General features: G+C 41.1%; 1 protein-coding gene across 1 annotated transcript in view; it reads left to right on the top strand.

Annotated features, from left to right (window-relative positions):
* The first annotated feature begins 14955 nt into the window (after window positions 1-14955).
* The window catches only part of iglon5 (IgLON family member 5), a 116440-nt gene continuing 107645 nt past the window's right edge, over window positions 14956-23750 (top strand). The window contains exon 1 of the mRNA XM_004551038.3: window positions 14956-15578. Coding sequence (XP_004551095.1) covers window positions 15518-15578 — 61 coding nt within the window. The 5' untranslated portion in view covers window positions 14956-15517. The remainder of the gene's footprint in view (window positions 15579-23750) is intronic.

Here is a 23750-nt window from a genome sequence, read left to right as displayed (position 1 = left end):
AGAGTGCAGTACCTGAAACACACACAGACAAAGTTCATTTAAAGACAAGAACTATGAGCCAAGGCCAACACAAATGTGTTTCATCTACTTTATCATAAATGTAACAAAGTGTAATTTTTCATTTTTTTATGTATTCATCTATAGAACGCTGCATGTTATATTCTAACATGCGGCGGGTTCTCTGTCAGAAACCCACCTGCAGAAAATGAACCTAAAGTATCTAATGCAAGGATGTAATCACTTTAGAGATGGAGAAAGCATAAAGTGACAATTATGAATCCCTTAATATGATAAGGAGATTCTGCAGGTCATTAATCAATGTATAAAATTAAAATAAAATGTATTTTTTAGTGACACAGGATACAAACATGGAAGCAATATGTATTATTAGAATTATTTATAATAAATATAAATAAATCATTGGAATTTCTTTAACCATAAAGAATAACTAAATCCTTCAGGACAATGTCACATCAATGCACTGAACTCACTATGTTATCCCTCTAACAGAGCCTCCACATGTTCTCACTGTAATTTCCCCCTTATGAATGAATTTATGCTGCACTAATCTGAATGTTTAGAGGGAAATCAAACGCATTTCACACGTAGTACCTGAGCTGACTTACCTTTGTTTGAATGACGACTTGTAAGCGCTGACTCCACAGACAAGGTACGAAAATATGTCAGGCTACATCAATAGCGGTTGGTCTTCAGGGTTTCTACTCCACGGCCGTATTTCATACGGGTCCACATTTCCAATGCACGCTATTTTCTGCGAGTACCGCCGCTTCGCCTCTGAACGCAATCGGTCTCCATACAGTCCATTCTCTTTTGAGCTGCTTTTAAGCATCTTTCTTGTAGTCGTCGTTCCAACACAGTGTGTTTGTTTTGATTTGTAGACCCCGAAAATGGCGCCACGCTCCCACAATGCATTGCGGCGTGACGTCAACTCCAAAGCCCTACTGTCAGCAGATTAGACACACGACTCTCCCACCTCCATTCAGCAAGCTAGCTACAGAACAACAGTTGATTATAAGCTAAGTCATGCCGAGCAATGTAAGGCTTGAGTATCCTATAAAATCACATTTTTCCTCTAATAAACAGTTCAATTACATTCTCACATCATATGAGTTTATTTGCTAACCATCCAAGTCCAGCAATTTTAGATCTACAATGAAGAAACTTTGACTAATGCTGACTAACAGCAGCTAACAGCGGCAAAAACAACAGCACTTACTGACAGACAGCCGCCTCCAGAGTTAATGGACATCGACACCAGACATATTGCTAAGGTAAATGGCAGGCTGACAGTCTACACTCACTACAGATGAATGGTCTCCATAACTAGGATAATACACTTGATTTAGGAAGGGTAAAGTCGGCTGGTTTCGGTCATTATGCAAATGTACTGTTTATAAGATTGGGGAAACCTGCAGTCTGCTGAGACTGAAGAAGTCACTTGGATGAGTGACGAAACGTTTCTCCCACTGAAAACGCTACGTCCAGATTAGCACAATCAACTTTTGGAGATTTACTTACCTGCATGATTGAGCATGCATCAAGACATAATCCAGTAGATTGAAGTATGCAATGTATTGATATCTAGTATTGACATTTTACACACCATACCTTTCATAAATCATCTGATACATCCTAATTCTGATTAATATGATGAACTGACAAAAAATACATAACTAAACTAAACTAAAGACAAACTGTGAGAGCAGGAACACAAAGCAGAGAACCAGGAGAACATAGGAGGTAGACTCAGGAAGGCGAGCAGACAATCTGACAAAGACAGAGTGAAAGACAAAACTAAAGGCTTTTCTCATATCTCTAATTTGTGCCTTATTGTCTCCTCTGTCCTCTGTCCTGTGATCCAGAAATCAATCTCAGTGTGCCATGCTGAAGAGTGTCTCAGTGATATTGCAATTCCTAAAATGCATCTGGAGGACAGACGAGATTTGAGACAGCAGGCTTGCTAGTTGTAATCGAGGATGCACAGGTGTGTCCTTTGCAGAAATGTTCTTACCTTTGATGACAGCATGACACACAGCTGCAATAAACACAACACAGTGGGAGGAGGAGTCTTCTGAAAATCAGTCCTTTGTATTTATAGCTCGTTTCAGTTAGTTGATCAACTGCATGACTGAAATGACTGAACTGCATTTCACTGTACGTCTGTGTGGGTGATTAAAATTGGCCTCATATCGTATCATATTATACCGCATTGGGAACTTAATCAGAAGTAGTCCCATATATAAAAAATGTCATGAATGCTCTGAGATCATAAAATACAGCAATAGTTTATTGATTTGTTGAGCTAGAACAATTTATGATGCAGCTGAGCCTACGGTCATATTTAATTGACATGGCTTTAAAATGACAGCTCAGAAGCAAAGATGTCTCATTCAGTTAAACAACGCTGTTGCCACAGCTTCTCTCTCCTCGTGTATATTCCTCATCTCCCCCTCTTGCATCTTTGGTGAGAGACACTAAGGATGTGCTCAAAAATTTCCCTCAGAAAGTTCTTAACTGAGTGAAGTAACCCAGAAGTTTCTGCTTAGCCGACTATTTGGAAAGGTGCTTCAGTGCTTTCTTATTTTAGCACAGGATATACTGGCACATCCTTTATGAAAGGAAAAGCGATAAGGCCATCCCATAATTCATAGCAACACATCATCAAAGAAACCAACTTGTGGCAGTAATGGCATGTGAGTGTTCATTTTTATTTGATGCCATAAGCTGCTGATGTGTTTTTGCCTTGTGGTGTTTTCAGTCGAGGTCAAGGAAAAGCGATTAGGAAATGGAGGCAGGGAGTGAATTTTATTTTATTTTTTTGAAAGAAACAAGGAGATAAATCTAGGATGTATAACTGAGAAAGAGGTTAAATATCCACAGAGGGTTGATTGAGATAGAGGTGGGAACAAATCACATGTGAAAGCACTTAAGGTGGGGCAGATGGTCAGTAAACGAGGGAAAGGAACAACGGCACAAAGTAAACACCACAACAAGAAACAAGGAAACCTTGTAGCACAAAAACAAGCAAAAGTATTAAAGGGACATGTCAAAACCATCATATAATAACATTTGAAGCAGGTGAATAAGACCTTGATTTCCCCCACTTATTCTATAGTTCATTATAGTCATGAAAATAACAAAACTGATGTCTTAGAGCCAAAGCCTTTAGCATCTTTATCTGCCATTGTCCTGCATTTCCAAAGCGCTATGAACACATGTAAGTAAGCCACACCTTGGGCTGCGATTCTTAAATTGTCATAAGTAAAAGTATCAAGATGGTATATCCGATATGTTAACATGTAACACGATTATATACGGGTCCACATTTCCAATGCATATATATATATATATATATGTATATATATGTGTGTGTGTGTGTGTGTGTATTGCAGGCCTTTTATGACTACTGCACTAAACACTCTGTCTCCCTCCTATAGCACAAATGCATTCTTTTTAATGTGCAATTCAAAATTGGCTGTAGGTGTTAATGCGTGGGTTGATAATTGTCTATTTTCAGTGTTATCCCAGCTCTCACCTTATAGCTCCATCTGCTACACAAACCTAAGCTGGATAAATGGTTCAATAGGTGGATGGATGCATGGATGGATGGAATACTTTGATTGTGGCTGCTGTTTGTAAATTGTTCCTTAGAAGTCCCATTCTAACTATTTGTTTAACTTTCCTAGAGTGTGCGACTAGTATGGGTGCTGTGTTGGTGTGGCTTAAAAAAAACACTTCAGTATACTGTAATGAGCCGTACACCGGCATTTTACGCTACACATCATATTTGCACCAAAATGTCTCCTTCAGATGCCTCAGGACATTTCAGTAGAACCTGAGGAATTCTACTTGAACTGGCTATTAGTGCGCAAAAAAAGATGACCAAGCAAATGTTTGTGCTCCTGCTGCCTGATGCCTCACCTCGTAGTTATATTCTGCAGCGTCATCCAATGAAAACTGCTGTTTGGTCTCTGGGAAACAGCCTGAAGCCCCCTGGTGATGATCCTTGACAAGAACACTCAGACAGTTTTACACAGAAGTTGATGTTTGCTTTCTCTGCAAGTCTGAGGTCCATTGTGAAATGTCATACATGGAGGTGACCAAAATAGGACATCAAGGGGTCTAAAAATAGTAACTGGTCTGGGAAGAGGTCAACATGACATGACCTGAAGAAGATCAAGAAGAAATCTGTTTGTTATAAATCAGGTATGTTTATGATTTTTCATGACCTGCCTTGTAACATCTTTACAGTATATAGCACACTTATGTTTACGCATTAACACAAAGCGTGGACATGTAATTATTCTGGTATTTGGCCATAAACAAGTGTGGACTATGGAAAAACAAGATAACGTTATAATTTAATGTAACAGTTCAGTTTCAGTTTCTCAGTTTCAGTCTGAGTCAATGTGGTTGACAAACCAGCCAATATTCCCATCCTAAGAATCACACAAGTCATTAGCATGGCTGCAGAGCAAAGTGCCCATCTATTTTAGAAAATTGAATTATATATTTGGATGCATTTTTAAAGATTTGTACTTGGAGTTGAGTGGCAGACACAATATTGCTTTTGGACTTAATAAGACAAATGTAATGGTAACACCTCCATTATCCTTTTATTCAATAATTTTGTCTCATAAAAAATGATTTTCAGAGTTGGTGGCCTCCTAACAGGTGGCATGCTGCCACGGTCTCAATGCCAAAATAGATTATCCTAAAGGTGATGCTATTTTGCAAATGCATGATAATGAGATTCTCACTGAGTTGCAAATCTGTTAGCGTCAGAAATTTCACTGAACGGCATTATAGCAACATCTGCCGTCCTGTCATGACAACTCTATCAAACAAGACAAAGCATTCGGTCTCAGTGTTCATTTCCACCCCAAATTGTCCTGTATCATTTCGCTAAGAACATTACAGTTCAAAAATAACACCCAAAACTTGGACACGACATCTGGTTAAACTTGATCAATGTGAATCCAGAAAAGAGATTTTGAGGGAGGTCAAAAGCGATGGAAGAAAAAGCTGCAGGGGCTGAGAGATAGATGGATATCAGCTGGGTGATTGAAATGCAGAGCAACACGGACGGACAAGTTGAGAAGCCGGTGATGCATCATTGATTGGCACCGTCTCAGAGTCAGGACAGATACTGTATCACCGCTGAGGTGTTCGATTCAAATTGACAAATGTTCAATCATGTTTTGGAAGGGTAGAATGTGTTTAATTATTGGGTGAAATGAGGGGTATATGTGACCAGTAAGCAGGGCAGAGGGGAAGGGCAAAACTGTAACTCCTATACACAAATTGCAGAGAAGCTTGGTGCTGTCAACAATCAATACATTAATTACGGTAGTGTGTGATAATCAAGGAGCGATGCTGATGACAGTCCTACTTTGATTAATGATTTCACTGGGAATCGGTCCAAGCTCAAAGCAAATGTGCCAGAACCGTGACATTAACAGTATAGCATATCTGGTATACGACTGTTTAAATGTCTCTTGATAGACCACGGTAAATGGGTTAAGGCACAGCCAAGAAATGAATGGCAGCACCATAAACAATCAAACATTTAATGGCACATTCCATTCCACTTAGTGTATTCAGTTCTGTGCAGTAATTGATTTTAAAAGCCAACTAGTTTGGTATCAAGAGTGCTGAATCTGTGTCTGGATAGAATTGAATGCACTGTAAGCATATTAAAGTCATGTTGAAACCTTTAATACTTCAGCTCACACAGTGCTTTATCTTCCTTCATCTCACAATTCGAGCCCTTGTGTTTTTTTTCCTCTCTTCCTCTAAATCTTTTTTCTTTGCAAGCATTACAAACACAGCAGAAACCTTCTGAGAAAATACAGTGTGGCACAGATTGATTATAGGTCTCTGTTAATACATTGGAGACCATCACAGTGTTGGGATGCTGCCGAGTTTTGAGGGGAAATGAATAAATCTAGCAGTAAATGCTTGTCTGATTGAACTGCACAAACAGCTGACTTTAGCTTCTTTTAGAATTTCGGTAAGTCTACAAACTGATGAGAAGTTTATAGCGATGATGAGTGTAAATACTTTTGTATACATTTCTGTTTGTCAGTGGAAACCTGCTCTTTCATTTCCCCCCATCAATCACACGTCCCACACTGCGGTACTTCTCGAGGCGAAAAAAAAATTAAAAAATGTTTCCAAGCAACTGCTGAACAGCTGAGACACAACTATCAAAGACAAGAATAAAAACACAGCACAGTTGTGTGCAAGGCCATTTAGCTGCTTCTTCAAAATAGTTTGGGGGTTAAGCTGAAAGAATCGATAGCTGCCCTTTCTGGTTCTTGTAAAAACATTTGTTATACTATGAGGCAGCACTGAAGTTATTACTACAAAACAACTTGCATGTTTAGCATGATTTTGTAGGTTTAAGGGTCTCATTCATCATTCAGTGGATTTTTTTTTTATCTGCCTTCCACGGTTGCATTTATTTTTCAGTGTCAGAAATCATCTCTTTAGTTTGTTTAAACACAGGCAGGAGGCATTTTTAAAATCCAGGCACTCATTATTTTGAAAGGCAACGAGACATAGCTGTATATTGCTTCTGAGAGGAATGTACTGGATTTTTCATTAAGCCATGAACAGAAGTCAATATGGTACTTACATGTTTGGCAATTTTTCCTTCTGCTTTGAAAACTTGCTCCATGTGTTGCTGCTAAAGGCTTGGCAAATGATGGATTCACTCTGTCACTTCACTCAAGCATCTCTTATTATCAGTATACTGACTTTGAAACAAACATTCTCACTTGGTAATCTTTCTTGCAAAACTGTACAGCAGCCACATCAGCACTCTGCTGATAATGAACTAATGGCTGCCAACATATTGCATGCGCAGCACCAGTTCTGCAGCACAGAATGCTTAGCAATGCCAGCCACATCCAATCAAGACATTGCTCCAGAACTCTGTGGAGGTTACCAAGTAAGAGGACAGAGCAAAGGAAGCACATATGTAATGAGTTACAGTGGAAACTAGAGCGGGGTAGATAGAGAATGCGATAGAGGAGTAGAAAAAGAGTGAAACATATAAGGCGAATGGACTGGATGAGCTGGCGAGAGCGGATTGCAGAATTGCGTCAATGATAAGAAATGGTGAAATCAATTCTGCACAAATTGAGGCAGATTGATTTGTGAGTGAAAAAAAGGAAATAGTGATGAGAGTAGTTACGGGAGAAAGGAGGGAGCGATGGAAGGGTGGTAGAGAAATGGATGTCACCTATAGGTGACTAGACGCCAGTGGAGAAGTTTATTTTTAGGTTAGTTTACTGTTCTTACTTTGGACTAATTTGTACTTTGATAAAAGCATCATCAATAACTATCGTCATTTATTAACTCTTTTGTTTATTTATTCTCTTTTATTCACAATTCATTTCCTCTCTTCGTAAAAGCCAAGGTAATATTAGTCCCTAGTGATCTTTAAGATAAATGAGAATATCTACAGTACCATTATTCTTTCACCTCCTCTTGGCAGAGTTGCTGGACTGTGTGGGTTGCCTTGTGTGTCTGACAGTGTGTATCATCATTCGATTTTTACTTTTCTTAACTAGGGGAACCTTGGAGAAGCAATTAACAGATAATAATAAATCTGATGATTCCCAGTGGCGTAATTGTTTATTGTACTCAAATTATAGATGCTGTGATAATAATCACAGATGATTTATGGATCATTACAACTCTAAAAGAGCTGCACATGCTCACATGGTCCTAAAAAGCAACTATTAATTTAAACATATAGCTCTCATTTTGCACACAGCCCACTGCCAGTCTTGCTGGACTACAGTCACACTGAGAGGCAGGAGTGCATTTGTGCATCTGCTAAATTCATTACTGCAAATATAAAAACTACCTGTCTGTTTGTCTGTGTCCCTGGCCTTGCTCTCTCTCTTTTTCACTCATCCACTTATTCCCTTTTTACACCTCGGGCAAAAAGCGAGGTTCCTCTCCTCATTAACCTCCCTGCCTCTCTCTAGCTCACCTCAGGCCAGCCCCACCTTAAGCTGCACTCATTACTGCTGAATGGGCTCAAGCTGGGTAGACGGAAACTGAACTGAAGTTGGGAAGCAGAGAGAAGGTAAAACGGGGCAAGACAAATAGTCGGTTGAAGAGGGAAGACAGTCATAATGGGTGAGAGACGGGATAAAAAAAGAAAGAAAGTGAGACAACAACTGGGGGGGGAAGAAAGGTGCTTTAGTGTGGTTAAAGGAGAAAAGAATAAAAGAGACCGAGCGACCAAGACTACCAGGGCAGAGAATCCATTAGAGAACTCATGAGTGGCTAAGATGATATAAGCAGACATGCTCAAAGCTTAAAACTGTGCCACTTGGCGTGGTTATCCTTGATAGATACCTACCTTCAGAAACCTGTTATTCATCAATGCCACATTTCTGTTGGAACGAGACCAACAATTCATGCTCTGAACAAAGTGTTTCACAGTGTGGACCTATCTTTTCTAACATTTTCACCAGACTGAAGTGCTTTTATAGACCTGTCTGCAGCGCCTTTATTGCTGAGTCAGAGTTCAGTAATCCCAACAGATTTATCATTGATTAATGAGTTGCTGCTTTAAGTACAACAATTATGGATAGAAATGGATACAAAAGTACTCTTGATGATAATGAAGCAAACTGTTTTGTTTTTGCCACTGCTAAATGTTCTGCTTTTTGCTACCCAGATCTATAGGATATGTAGGTGATTAATGGCTTAAGGAATGCTCTTTAAGAGCTATCATTAAGATTTTCATCTTCTGTTTTTTTAATTAGAAGGGGATCGTTTGCGGAGTGAGGGGCAGAACTTATTCTCAGAGAGAGGAAAATTAACAGCGCTCAGCATCAAAAGCCTCCTCAAGGCCACAAGGCAAACAGCGGACGCTAACTAAGGCAATGATGTGACATGAAACATGACTGGCCGTTCTGACATCAGTCTTCTCTAATAAAGTAATTATGCTGATGTTTTTTTGTCATTATACTTCAATAACACCAGTGACTTGGATCTAGAAAGTAAGAATGCTGCGATGATGGAAAAATTTGATAGAGTGGAGAATTAAAACGAATGAAAAATAGCAGTTGCATTTTAAAAGCCATGAAACAGAGTGAGCGCAAAAGAAGGAGAGAGTGTTAAGCAGCAGACATGATTAAATTCCATCATCTATTACGGCTCGGCTCGACGCTTTCATCTGGTTTCAAGGCCGAACTCTCTGACGCGCTCGGGCTCCGTTCTCAAAAGGTGACTCTTCCTGTGCCTTGTTTTTTCCATTTATTATTACTATTACTCCATGCCTATGAGGAAACACATCCATGTATATATGCCCATGTATGCCCACACACACTTGCCCAGACACTCATCATTAGCAGGGGTAAGATCCTTTCAATTTGACTTTCAAAGGGAGTAACTTTTAGTCTCCCTCTATTCACTTCTTATTTTTTTCCTTCCGTTAAACATTTTTTGTTCCTCTTTTCTCTTGTCGAGCTTTTCTTTGTCATCTTCTCTTCAGATTCTAATGCACTTTCTCTATTTCAAGGTACTTTGCAAGCATGAAACGTTGTGGCAGCAGCAATCGGCAATAAAAACAATTGCGTGCTTAAAAAGGATGTTATAACGTTAACTAGTGAGGCTCTAGCAGCAAAGGTTGTGTCAGCGGTGGAAATGAACTAAATTAGCAGGTTCTGGTTAAAGAATCCCTTTTTTAAAATTAAAATCTAAAGCTGTTCTATCCCAACATTTTTTCTCAATTTTAAAAGTTTGCACAGGATGAAAACCAATTAAATGACAGGCGAAGTGTTAACGTCACTCGACCTCTCTCGTCTTCTTCTGACCTACCACTCCCAGCTTTTTCCATCTCATCTTTTTCACATCAATCAAATATCCTAACACCCCCTCCACACACACACACACCTCCCACCACACCTAGTCCCACAGATCCAGCTATCAATCTTCGTCCGTAATCCCCCATATGAATCTCCTACTTCTTCCCCATTCTTGCCTTCTTCCATCTGCAGTCCTCCATTTTCCTGGCAACAGGGAGCTCATATCATAATTCCTCTTCAGCTTCTTTCTTTCTTATCCCTCCATGTTCCATATCATCCTTTCTTGCTTTTCCCCTCCCTGTCTGTATGCTTCCTTGCACCTCTTGGGATGACATAATTCAGGGGACAAGCCTTTCAAGACCAAAGACTCTCACTCGCTCTGCCTGTGTCCCGCTTCCCTTCAATCCTTCTCTGTGGGGTTCTCAGAGGGACAGTGATTACAACCAAGTGACTGATGCCTCTGCCATGCCAATTAATGTGGGGGGCTTAAAGATGGAGCAAAGAGAAAGAAGGAAAATGTGCCTGTGCCCGCATCTCCACACATTACCATATTAAACAGGCTGGTGGGGCATCTCAGCCCAACTGGTAGCTTTAAAACAGACACTTCAGGGACAGGTTTCCCCAGCCAGACATACTCCAAGTCAGACATGTTTGCATAAACTGCCCCACTCTCTCCAGACAAGCTTGGCGACGTGTCCTTCTGTGTTTGTCCTTACAGTCAAGGTGCTAACATTTGACATTATAGTATGGGTCTGCTTTGTAATTGGGTGTGAAATTACTGTCATTCCAGCCTAGGCACTAACATTGCCTGAGTGACTCTGCCTGTGGGTGATAGGTGCATAGAGTCAGGCATACACTGCACATTTGAGCACAGACAAACCTGGCCATGCTACAATGCATCATACACCAACGTGTTTTAAAGTTATAATCCATCAAACTAACTTCAATGTTCCTCCTCCTGTTGAGTAATGATGCACTCAATCCCACTGTGGCCATTCATACTCAGCCATGCATCATGACCCGCTTCGTACATCAGTTATACTGAGCAAAAAACCCAAAAAACAAAACACAGTGACTCTAACAGTTTGCCACAAGAAAGCCAGGAAAGAATCAAAGAAGCATGCTAGCTCTGTTTAATTGCACCGCGACAGCACCGTGACGCTTGTTAGCCAAGTACAAGAAGAACTACAAGATAATGGTCACTCACTGAAGTCACAAAACATGGGAATGGTGATAGTGTAACATTTTTGCAGTGAGAATTGGATTATTAAGACAAAAGTTAGTTGCAGTAATTGGTTACTGTGGCTAAAAGAACCTTCACTTACAGAGAAATTAAAGACTGAAGCTAAAAACAGAAAATCTACTAAAGGTCAGAGCTCTGATATGACTACTCTAATTAGTGTTACTTTGGAACAAGATGAGGTCTTTCTCCTCGGCAGTGTCTCCTGCTGCACTGTCAGTAAGAAGGTCTTTTCATTCTGCTAGTATATTACAAATTTCTTTTTCTAACAAAGGTGCCCAGTTCCTCTTTAAGCAGCCCCGCGCAGCCACTTCGCCTCAACCAGTCTTTTGCATTACTTTGCCTTCAGCCAACATTTATAATTACTGCTGAAGTGCACGCTCATGCTCATTCCTGACCTTAAACATGTACTTTGCAAGTTGTATTATGTACTTATCTTTTCGTGCTATTATGTTGATTTTGTTTCCTATTCCATTTTCTACTCGTTCATCACAAACATGTGCCCTCCATCAACACAGTTTGAGATGAAAAGGGGTCTTATTGAGCCCTTGTTTAGTGCAGCCTCTCCAAGTCTGCAGGAGCCCTCAATCCCAGCTCACTTCTCAACGCTGCACACTGATGCAGAATTAATATGATTGCTTGTGTTCTTCTCTGCAGTTTCGCCCTCCGTGGGACTAAAACCAGACACTGGACCATTAATGCCTTCAGATAAAAAATAATAATAAAAATAGAAAAATAATAAAATAGAAAACATCAAACCAGGCTTAACAGCCATAATGACTCTAAAGTGAATAGTCAGAACCTATGACGAGATAATAACGCTCTTTAATTCATTCCTGTATATTTCACCCTCAAATGATAAGAGAACCCCTATTCAATAAATGATTATTTATCTTTGTAGCTCCAACATGAAATATCTGCCGTGTGCTCAAATTGGCACCTCTCAAAAGATGAAGCACACAATAGGAGAAAATGATGGTCGGGCTCGTGCTGCTTTATCATCACATGCCATAAACACTAGGTGATTGTGTACAGTTTTTCAGTTGTTTATATGTAGCAAGTACACTAAAAACATAGATTTATATTTCACCGAACATCCATCCTCTACTGTTGTTTTCTTTTCATCGTGATTTTTTTATACTTGTGTATTAATTTATGTTTTTGTATTTATATTTTTGGGAGCTTTGATTTTCTTTGACTTCCCATCGATGTCACTTGAGGTCCTGCTGGGTAGAGGTGGGTTTATGCTATATTGCTTGTGCTGTTTCATTGTAAGACTGCAGCCTTGCCAATTTTTTTAAAAAGCCTACTGATAAATTTATATGTGCAGTGTAACACTTGTTAACCCACTTCCTGTGTGTCCTTCTGACTCATGTTTTTATTTCACTTACAGCCCACAATTTGCAAAGCTAACTTGTGTAATTTTGAGGAAAAAAATAAAGAAACCTAAAAACAAAATGGGACAAATGATGTTTCCACTGATTCACAGGCTTCTAGTGCTCAGCAAGAATATCTAGTAACTTGCCATACTTTGGCCTCACTTTTTCATCGTGGGAGGAAGCAGAAATTTCCATATGATGATGCATGTCACTCTTTGTAAAAATTAAGAAATATTCCTCTGGCTCAGCTCCGCTTTCCTGCTTACACTGTGCTCAAGGTGTCATGCAGTTTGATGGGAGCTGACGAGGTCTGAGGGTAATTGGCTGTGTAAAGTCTGCGTCAAAATGCAAATTTATGTCAACATTTTCTCAGGTGTTTCTACTTTTATCGCAAAACTTGGAACAACAGAGTACAAACAAACTGCAATTTGTGACAGGTCTATAAACAATATTTGTGAGTACACAGGAACTCAGTTGAATTACTGATTGCAATCATGAATACCATTAATGAAGCTTCCCAAGTGCAAATACTGTATCTCTTGTTTGGATCAGAGTTTTTAGCGTCACACAGAGCCAATCCTTCTATGCTAATGTGGACGCCGTAAAATGGCTGTCCTGCGGCATTTACTGAACGTCCAAGTGAAGAGCAGGAGGAGGATATGCTGATTAGAGGAACAGTATACCATGCTGTGCTTGGCTGAGTTGTTTTGTGCAAACAATAGCAATATAAGCCCTTTTTAAAAATAAAAAAACAACATAATTCAGGCCAAAGACCAGACCTAGACGGCATTTATCAAGCTCTTTTGTAGCGTTACTGACCACTCAAAGCACTTCACGCTATAAGCAATCTACACAGTGCTTCGCTCTATACACTTAAGTGCTTTGTTTCACATCTAAACCTATGGGCAATTTAGAAACACCAATTAACCCCGCATGAAGGTCTCTTTAATGTAGAAGGAAACCCAGGCAGGCACAGGCAGAACATTTAACTCACACAGAAAGACTTCTGGAAAGACCTGTTGTCTTTATGCTGGTGCTCCTGTGATCTTTATACCTTTGGCAAAATAAAAAGAGGACTTGTATTGATTGTATGTCTCTGTCGGATCGTTTTCTTCATCACAAATAATGAAATCAGACAGTAGGATTTTAAAACAGTAGCCAATGGTTAATATTATAAACATTATTGGCTCCTGATTCACTCTACTTTATAAGATCTAATTAATATAGAATACTATTTATAATCAATTCACCCTCTATACATAACTAATGCTGAGCTTTGATTAGCTGATTCATTAATCAGAGTTTTCTTAGTGCTTGTCCGTTCACCTTCCTCCATCTTTCATCTGAGGGAGATATGTAGTCCATTTATCCACAGCTGTATTTATTCTAACTCTCGATTATAAATCACCAAGCAAAGCTTTATTACTTATACACTTAGGGGTAATAAAGCATTAATTGGTTATCCTGGGAATAAAGAAACAAATGGAACAGTTAATCAGCTAATATGAAAATAATAGTCTCAAGGATGTGATCAATTCTGCAAAAAAAGAATGTACTCCAGGGCACTGAATAAGCTGTATGTTACTACCGGTAACTGAAAAGGCCAGCCGATGTGATGCAATATGACTGTAATGAATTGCCAAATGTTGGGAAAGTATGCAAAAAAAAATGTTATCAAAGTTTTCTGAGATTCATAGCTGCCTATCTGTGTCTCCTTTTTAGCTTTAAAGCAAGATGATTAACTCACAGTGTGAATGGCCCTTTAGATCTTTACAATAGGCAACTGCTTTTTCCGCTTTTAGTACCAGATGCAGCACAGACACTAACATGTTTACAAATGGCTCATTAGGACTCCTGCATAAATATAAAGTGTCTCTCTAAATGGGTTTATGTTGCCTACCATTAAGTCAGGAGCGTAATCAGATGGGGAATTTTCTGCAGCGCCACAGACATCAATCAGTCCAGCGCAAAACTTTAAAGTGTGCGGTTTTCTCGTGCTCTTCACAAACTTCACCATTTTCTGTATCCCCTGACATATATTTACATCAACTGGGCAATATATTCCCACGACAAGATAGCCTGTCATTCTCCCTCATTTCGTTTTCATACATCATGTACAAAGCCTACCAGCAGAGTCGATGTGGCTTCACCTGTCCCTTAGCCTTCACCTGTGTTCCCCTGTAGTTAAAACGCCTGCGTGTCCGCCCTCTGGGTCCCTCTGGACTGTTTTCTCTGAGTACTGCAGCATCACCAAACCGGCTATAAATCACATTGCATTATCACCGCGCCGTGCTTTGCCTCTCGCTGTGCCCGCCCACCGCACGGCTTCGATTGGCCTGTGCAGGTCCTTGGTCGGCCTCTCTGAGCGGGACATCGGCGCAATCGTAAATCCCGCCTCCTGCTTCGGGATCGGTGATTGGAAGAAGGGGTTTTCTGCTAACTGTCAGTCAGGCTCTTTTCTTTTCGTGAGTCTCGCATTCAGTGCTGCTGCCTGCGACGCGCTGAGTGCGGAGCGAGGAGACGCGCTGCATACCAACAGAGACATACGGAGAAGGCTAATTTTTGGCCAGGACGCACACAGACCCCATCCCGCTCTGTGCCAAAAACAAATTTATATCTGGTCATTGGACAGTTTACATTTTAACCTTTCTTCTCATGCATTTTCTGAAATATTTTTTCTGTCCTTCAGTGAACTAAAAAGCCAATCAAGTGTCTGGGATATTTGTTCTTTCTGCTGTATTTTTTTTTCTGGTTGAGGGATTCTGCTCCGAAGAAGATAAACAGCCCTACCCACCCCTCTCTCTCCAACGGGAGTCACCAAAAGGAAAAGTCAAGACTGATGTTTTCATCCACTCACATGTAGAAGCGTTTGGACTATTACTGTTGATACTCGTTCATTGGGTCTTTGTTTTAATATATATATATTTATATATATTTAATCAGATTTCCCGCAACTGCACCCTAAGGGAGGAATACCGAGACATTTGGCTGCAAAAAAGGGAAAAAAAAAAAACAAGCATAAAATCAATCAGAACTCCATCATGGGCTGCCCCCTCTTGCGGAACGTGTTTGCTGCTCTGATTCTGGTTCTGCTGTCTAAAGGTAAGTTCCTTATGAGCTACTTTATTGATGTGCTGACGGTTCTGTGCTGCTGCGCCTCTACGCATGCATCTTTCATTTTCTGAAAAGCGGTTGTGGAGGTGAATACTAATGACGATGATGAGGAGGGGGGTGTTCTACCTGCTTGTGAATCACGCGTGTCTGCCGTGTACTACGCTCCAGCCTTCTATTTGCTTACACACGGAGATGTAGAGAAATGCTGTGTGTGTTTTTGTGCGGGCGCACACCAGTATGCGCGTACACGTGAGCGCAGCGCCAGGTTCATCTCTAAGCCAACCTCGTGGTTGAGTGTATAAGCACGAGTGATGCATATTAAGATATTTACTACGGAAAGAATAGACTCGCATCCGCGGTCTTCTGTTAACATTCCTTTACGTGGCATGGACTGCCCGGTACCCCCGCGCGCACGACGCAGCATCAGTGCGGGTGGGGGTTGTGAAGTTAACGTGAGTAAGGGTAGTAGCAATGCAGAGACTCGGGAGATAGCCTGTGTTTTGTTCTCTCACTTCAAAACCAAGGCCGAGAGACACAGAGGGCTACATGTTGAAGGATGGACAGTTGGGAAGGCTTAGGGTTTCCAATATGCGCTCGCTGGGTAGTCAAGCTTTAATTCCCTGTTTTATTACTGCTATAAAACATCCTCCCAACAGCTCTACAAAAGAGACAAACACACTTCATTCATCTCCTCTGAAATTCCTCCACTTAAAACTGTTTAGTCCTCAGATAACTTTCACAGCCCACATGATGTGGAGGGTATTTAGGCTTCTTTATTATGAGGAACACAAACTTGAGTGCTGATTTTCAAAAGTCTTCTAATATCTTCCTCTAATAATCTCTCCATGCTATGGGATGTCCCACCATATATTAACCTGTGCAGCGGATTCTCACCATGCACTGTAATTTCCCCCTGCCCATCCATCATGGAAAAAACACACACAAACACGCACACACACATGAACACACAAATATACACACCTGGCTCAATTAGTCCTGCCTTAGTCCTGTGGGAAATCAGTATATAAATAAATTACTCTGGCCCTTAATAACAATAATTGATGTGTCAGTGCAATAAGATGTGAGGTTAACAACCTGCAGATGCAGACGGGCCCAAGCCCCCTTCGCCTGGGCTCCTTGTGGGCAGGAGAGCCCAGCTGGTCATGGTTGGCTTGACACAGCAAGCCCCTTCTCCACACCAGGCAGCGAGCAGACGGACTGCCCTGCAGGATGTACACAGCACACAAACACAATAGGCTCAGCACCTCACAAAACGAGCCCTGCAATCCCATTGAGTCTCGTTTCAGTTTTAAGCCGTTTGCGTTTGGACCCATGGGTTTTGTGATGTGAAGGTGTGACCGATAATTTAAGCCACAGTTGCGGAATGATTGAGTATTGATGGGAATTGTGCACACCAGATTCGTCTTGGAGAGAGTTCCTGCCTGCTCCTATGAGTTTCTGTAGGTCCACAGTGTGTCCATCTTTTGAGGTAAAGAGCATGCATTATAAAGGAAGAACAAGACTGTTAAAAGGGCACCGTTCCCTGGTTGATAAATCATGCAGCAGTGGAATAATCTTTTGAATCTGTGCCCCTGACATTCAAGCAAGTGTCGTGTGCGTGGTTTAAATGGTTAACCAAAACTGTTTAGTAGATTTGTTATTTCCTGTGAGTTTTTATTTCCTGTTTAATGATGTACAAGATGAAAATCTCTAAATGGTTGTACGGCTTTTACGGTATGTTATTCATTTGAAGACATTTCTTCCTCTGGAGATATTTCATCCCCTTATTAATACTCATTTAGTCATTCATATCATGAATGACCAACATTTTTAAGAGAGCGGCATTGTACTTCACAGTGCCATACCAACCAGGTCAACAAAGGTCTTTTCTGTGCTGCATAACACCATTAGGCTATTCAATGGTTTCCTACTGGCTTGGCGTGTGAATGCACAAACCTCTCCATGGGTGTTGCAGCCAGACCCTGGCTTGACATCATATCTTTCTCTTCCTCATTAATTTTCTCTTTTTTCTTAAAATGCATGAGTACCATTAGGCTAGAATGGTGGATGGCCACTCATATGTGCAGTAAAATACCTGCATATTTCTTGCACAAAAGCTGCCTGCAATTACTCCAAAACTGTTTCATCAGTGAACCAGGCCAGTGATGAAAGATTAAGGCTGGAGTCGATCTCCACACACCTCCACACAAAATTAAACAATTTACCCTCTGTTCAGATGATTTCTGTTATGACAGAAACCTGAAATATCTAATAATGAGAATAACAGCCTCGCTGATTCAGTGAAAAGTGAAGATGACAAGAGAAATTGCTCCAGCTTAAAGGTCACAGCAGAGGACATTTAAGGTTATTTCAAAGGATATTATGTTAATGCTGTATTTGGATGTTAAAAGAGTTCTACCTTACAGACCTGGATCGGCTCCATTGCAAGAAATTCAACTTTGACAATATACTGAATACAAAACATAGTAAGTTACTAACGTTTAAATAGCCCAACAGATGGATTTTCCCACCAACATGATAGAGGTCGTTGTAAGAGGAAGTGTGCAGGGCAGGAACACAGGTGAAAACAAGTGGGGTCGCTTTGTAGCCCGCCATCCTTATTGTTTCAGCAACATATGGGGGCCAAGTGGGGTCAATGCACATTGCACATGTTAGCACGTAAGCACCTCCTTCTTCCCTGTCTCCTCTCCCTCTCTCTCTCTCTCTCTCACTCTCTCTCTCTCACACACACACACACACACACACACACACACACACACACACACACACACACACACACACACACACACACACACACACACACACTCAACTGGATCACCAGTCTTGGCTTGGAGATGAAGAGAAGGGAGATGCCAGCATCAACAGATGCCTAGTGCTCCTATTCTGGAGGGGTCTCTGCTTTTTCTCCCTCCCTTTGAAATCCACGGTCTCTCTGTGCTGTTGTTCTCCATGTTTGGCTTACAAATGGTTTGCCATTTTGGCAGGTTTTATGTATCTGCAAATGTTGGAGTAAGAGGGCCTGGATTTGGGCTGAAGAGCTTTGGGGACTAAGGTTGGAGGTATAACCAGCCTTGAGAGGGCCTGTGGTCTGAATATTTTCCCTGAAGGTTTTGCTTTTTTATTTTGCTCGATGTTGTGTGGTCGACTTTAGTGCAGAGCATTGAGCGTCATAAACGGAATAATTTCCTCACATGTAGTGAAGCAGATCAGACCTAAAGAACACTCAGCTGTGACTGGGGCGGCTGTGGCTCAGGAGGTAGAGTGGGGCGTCTACCATTTGGAGGGTCAGATGTTTGCTCCCTGGCTCCTTCAGTCTGCACATTAAAGTATCCCTGGGCAAGATACCGAATCAGGAGTTGCCCCTGTTTGTTGCTTTGCTTTTTTTCAAACCTCATATTAAAAAAGTGGAATAGAGGGGAGAATAAAGTTGAGATTTTTCCAGTCTTAAAGTACAAGAAGAATTTTGCAAATGTACCAAATGTTATTACTTCTGACTTAAGACAGTGTGAAATCACTTGAATTGTCTAAATTAAATACTACCACCAGAAATGAAATGGCTATTGTAACTTTACTTGAATTGTGAATGCAGCACAATGAATTATGATTCATGGCAACCACTAGCAGTATTTGTATTGAATCAAGGTTTTAAGGATGCATCTCAGGGACTGTAAAATGCAACCAGTTCATTTTAATCTTTATTGTCTGCAGTAGGGAGCCTCTGCTTCCGGCATACAAGAACAGAACACTCCAAAGTTGATTGTTGGGTGCATAAAACAGATTAAAAGTGCAGTTGCGGTAGCAATAGTATTAAATGACCAAAAGACCAAAACAGAAAATGACTTCTGCTGTGTTGGTTCTTGTTGCCTTACTGTGTGAGGTTTTCCAGCCGTTTTCCAGCATATCCAATTAGTTTATCAGGGATGAATAACCCCTCAAGCAATGACCGTTTGATCTGTCGTGCTGAAGCTGAAATCTGCGTCTCATAGAGTTTGAAGCTATCTGAGGTCATGGGTTCAAGTCCTTTGAGGATGGTTACCTAGAGTACTGGTGTGGTTGGTAGTTGGGTTCAGCATCACCTTACTGCCCTTGAGATTGTTCCTGTCGGTCATGATTAACACTTTCATGGGCCTCACATATTGGTTTGGCAGGATTGGCAATTACATGTGATGTCAGTGTTATAAATAATAATTACTGCGAGGTTTGTTTACACTTATATTTATAGTTAAAATATAGGATATGGAGTTCAGCGTAATGGAAAGTAACCAGACTGCTTTCAACCTGGGACACGTGGTTATACAGACTAAAATTACCACTGTAATTCATTTTGTTACAACCTCCCCTCATCTTCCTCTTCTCCCACTCCCAGCCTGAATATGAACTTTATTGTTGGTTTCTCAGTGTTATGAATCCTTATGTTTTATTTATTCCAAGTGAAGGATCATTCAAAAGGTAGCTGAGTGGGTGTATAAGCAGTAGTAAGCAGTGGCTTGCGTATTCATGTGGACTTGTGCCCACAGAGGGACATATGGACTATTGAACATATGTGTGCACACACCGTGGAATAGTCCCTTTACTCGGGCCATTGGGAAGATGAATTTCAGCAATTTTCCCACTAAAGGTGTTAGCAGTAAAATCAATGGAAAGCCAGTGAAAACGTGACATCTTTTCATATACATCAGTGTGTCTATTAATAACTCTCAATGTTCTTCTCAATAGCATTCACATAGAGAAATCAAATAAGTCTCTGAACAGTGCAAATTTCTTCCATTTGGGCCACGAGACTTCAGTCCACAGTGCAGATTTAGCTATCTGCAGGGAAAAGGAGAAACACGAAACAGATGTTTTCTTGTTTGGTTATGTGGAGATGTTATACATTTAGGAGGAATGAATACTGTTGGAAACAGAGAAAGAGAATAGTTTGTGATTTTCTTGCCTCTATTCCGCTTCCTTCTAGTCTTTTTTTGTGCCACAGAGTTAGTGTCACTGGAAACACAATTCAGATTAGTGCAGGCGGCTTGTCCTCAGGGAACCGGGAGGGACGAGGGTCCCGCTTTTCTCCCTGTCCTCATTACCAAAAGACAAGGAGCTCGCCGGCAAATCAATGGAAAAGGCTTAGGCACTAATGCAGGCCATGTCTGGCGATGGGACTTAGCTTTGTGTGCGTTTTTGTGCCTCGGTGTGTTCATGTCCCATTTTGTGTGTGTGTGAAAGTTTAATCATTTGTGCTACAACAGAAGGCTGGAGAAAAACATTAGTTTCAAACGACTGCTGAATTGCTCGCTGTTGGAATAACCTCAAAAGTCCTGGTTAACTGCGCTGATATTTACCATGGGGGCGTATGATAGCACAGAAGCCCTTTAATTATGCGGAGATAACGTAAGATTCATCTGTGAATCCATTTAGTCCAGTATTAACGCCGTTCCCATTGCAATTATAATGGCTCCGGGCATTGTTGCCATGGCTACTACTACTACTTCAATAGCCAGCAGTTGTGTACAACTTCCTTTACACAGTCAAAAAAAAAAAAGTGGAAAAAAAGAGCAGCACCTTGGTCTTTCCCATCAACAGCCCCCTGCAGTGTATGTTGGTATAAAAATATGTGGAACGATCCACGTGTCTCACCGCTCAATCTGTTCTTGCTCTGCTTGATGCGGCTGTCTGTCTGTTGTTCTTGCATTTGCCTTCATCCCTCGCGTGTCCTATTTTGTTTACACAGGTAAAACTACTGGGTGCAACAAATGCTAAATAATGGTTTTATGTTGTGGATTTTCAGCCGCGCTGCTGCCTCTGACATCTCGTGGCGCTGGAGGTGTTCCCGGGTCTGCGCGAAGGGGAAGGGAGAGCAAGAAGGAAGGGGGAGAAATAAATAAAACTGAGGAAAACAGATCAATAAATATTTCAGCAGCTGCTCCCTTCACAGACTTCTCCTGAAGCCATAAGAGGTGGAAAGAGAGACAGGGAATGGGGAGGGATGGATAAAGTGGAAGAAAGACAGGGGGAGAACAGGGGTAATTGTGTTCCAGACACTCATTCGCAGTGAACGAGAAAGATGGAGAGTGAACGAGAGCAACAAAAAATGGGGATAATTGTGTCCCAGACTTTTATAGACAGAGAGAAGAGGCATGAGTGAGGGGTGGAGAAGCGACACAGGGCGTGCTAACGAGCACCACATACCAACATTGTCTTCCATGGGAACAAAAAAAGCCATCTGAGAGCAAGAGAGAGAGAGAGCTCCCAGACTTTGGCACTCTATAATAGTGACTATAATAGTAAGAGTCTCTCTCTTCCTGACTTTCACGTAATTTTAATTCCTGTCAGGAGTTAGCAGCAAACCGTGTGGGTGTTTGCAGTTTGTGCAGCGAGTATCTCTAAATGATAATGAGCCGGTCAACAGCTGAGACGGCCAACATGTTGCTCCGAATCAGGCGTGGCCACTGTCATTGTCACTGTGCACCCACTCATCATGAAGTCCTGGTGCCCAGGATGCATATTACATGCAGCTTTCGGCGCACGTAATGTATGTTTAATGCCGAGAGCAGAAAAGGAGAGGAAAAAGACAGAGGGAGCTTATGAGGATGGACAGGCCAGAGAGATAGAGGAGTTATGAAAAAATGATTGAAGGAGGGCTGTTGGGAGGGAGCAGAGAGACAGATGGTGTGAGGGAGGAAGGGGAGGAGGAATTCAAAGACCCGCAACAGGCAGTGATCGAGATGGATTGATTCTGCAGCCAGATGATTAGGTGGAATAAAAAACATGGCAGGTTTATCCTGCCAATGAAAACTGTGTTTGGGTGATATTGCTGTGAGTGGGAGTAGTAAAATTGTTTCAGGGTCACTCGTTGTGTGATATTGCAGCATTAAGGAGCTGGTGCTAATGCGATATGCCACTGATTAGGGAGTCATTCCAGTGAGGCAGCACACCTCTAATAAGACGCTCATGCAGTGTGCCCACATAATAACAAGTGGATTGGTGCTTGTCAAGAATCCAGACTACATAAAATATCATATTTAGATAGCCTTTTAAGTTGTCAACATAGCAATCAAATGTCAGCGCTACATGTTTCGTTGTTGCTGTTTGGAAAGCTACATAATTAGGAAAACAAATCATGTTGATGCCCAGTTGCAGACAGTACTTGGTGCCATCCACCCAAGCTTGCGCTGCTATTTAGAGACATGCCACAATTCTCTTGTAGTTTGCGGCTGGCATGTGGCTCTGGCTCTAGCTGTGAAGGTGCCGGTGGGATTTCTTGTATTAAAGTGTCTATGTTAGCATGACATACTGACAGTAAAGACTCAGTTAGCCAGAATTTCACTAAGGATTTGTCTGTGACAGCCCATAAATTGTCTTGCAGGAAATGTTCCACAGCGTCTGATTCCTTTCTCCAAGCACAGTGTGTTTGATGCTTAAAAATTGCTGCAAAATCATTTTCAATCAGAAGATTAAAGAAAATACCGTATTCGTGATATCGTGGTCCTATTGTGTTAATTGGGATGTTAGGTGAGATTTCATTAAACATTCGTGCACTATAGAATCTTAATTGGGTTTGGGAGAAGAGGCTTCCTGTATTATTGTGTTATGATATTTCACTAATTAAACGTGGAGTTGGATAACACTAAAAGCCCTTGCAGCTTTTCCCAGTTTTTGTAATGCACTGAGCGAAATTCCATTAGTGTTTGGACCAGCATCGGAACAAATAGGGGCACATTTTCCGACTCTGATTATTTAAGTCATTTCAAGGATATAGCATGCTTTTAAATTGCGCTTCAATCACATTTTTCTTCCTGTATTTACTGAGGGATGCGGATGAATAGGGCTTACCTAATTTGTTGTGTAATATCATTCCTGGGGTGCCACTGTGAAGAATCAGCTTCTTTTTAACATTTCGAGGCTGTGCTACAACCCTTGTCAATTACTTTATTTCTTGTCTTCTGTGCTTTAAGAATGAATATTAAATATATAAAGGGTTTTGCCCAAATTATGCTCAGTGCAATATATAATATGATTCTGGGGACGCAAATAAAATTCTCCTATCTTCCCGTCCTCATTTGGTTGCTGTTCACTCCTAGTTGCAGCAGTTATTGCAAAAGTAGAGCACACGGAGATGTATCAATAAAAATGATTGCCAGAGCCTGTCATCCA

This window comes from Maylandia zebra, linkage group LG11, assembly GCF_041146795.1.
Source record: "Maylandia zebra isolate NMK-2024a linkage group LG11, Mzebra_GT3a, whole genome shotgun sequence".
Lineage (NCBI taxonomy): Eukaryota > Metazoa > Chordata > Actinopteri > Cichliformes > Cichlidae > Maylandia > Maylandia zebra.
Note: the sequence above shows the minus strand (reverse complement) of the source record. Positions and strands in the feature narration are given on the sequence as shown.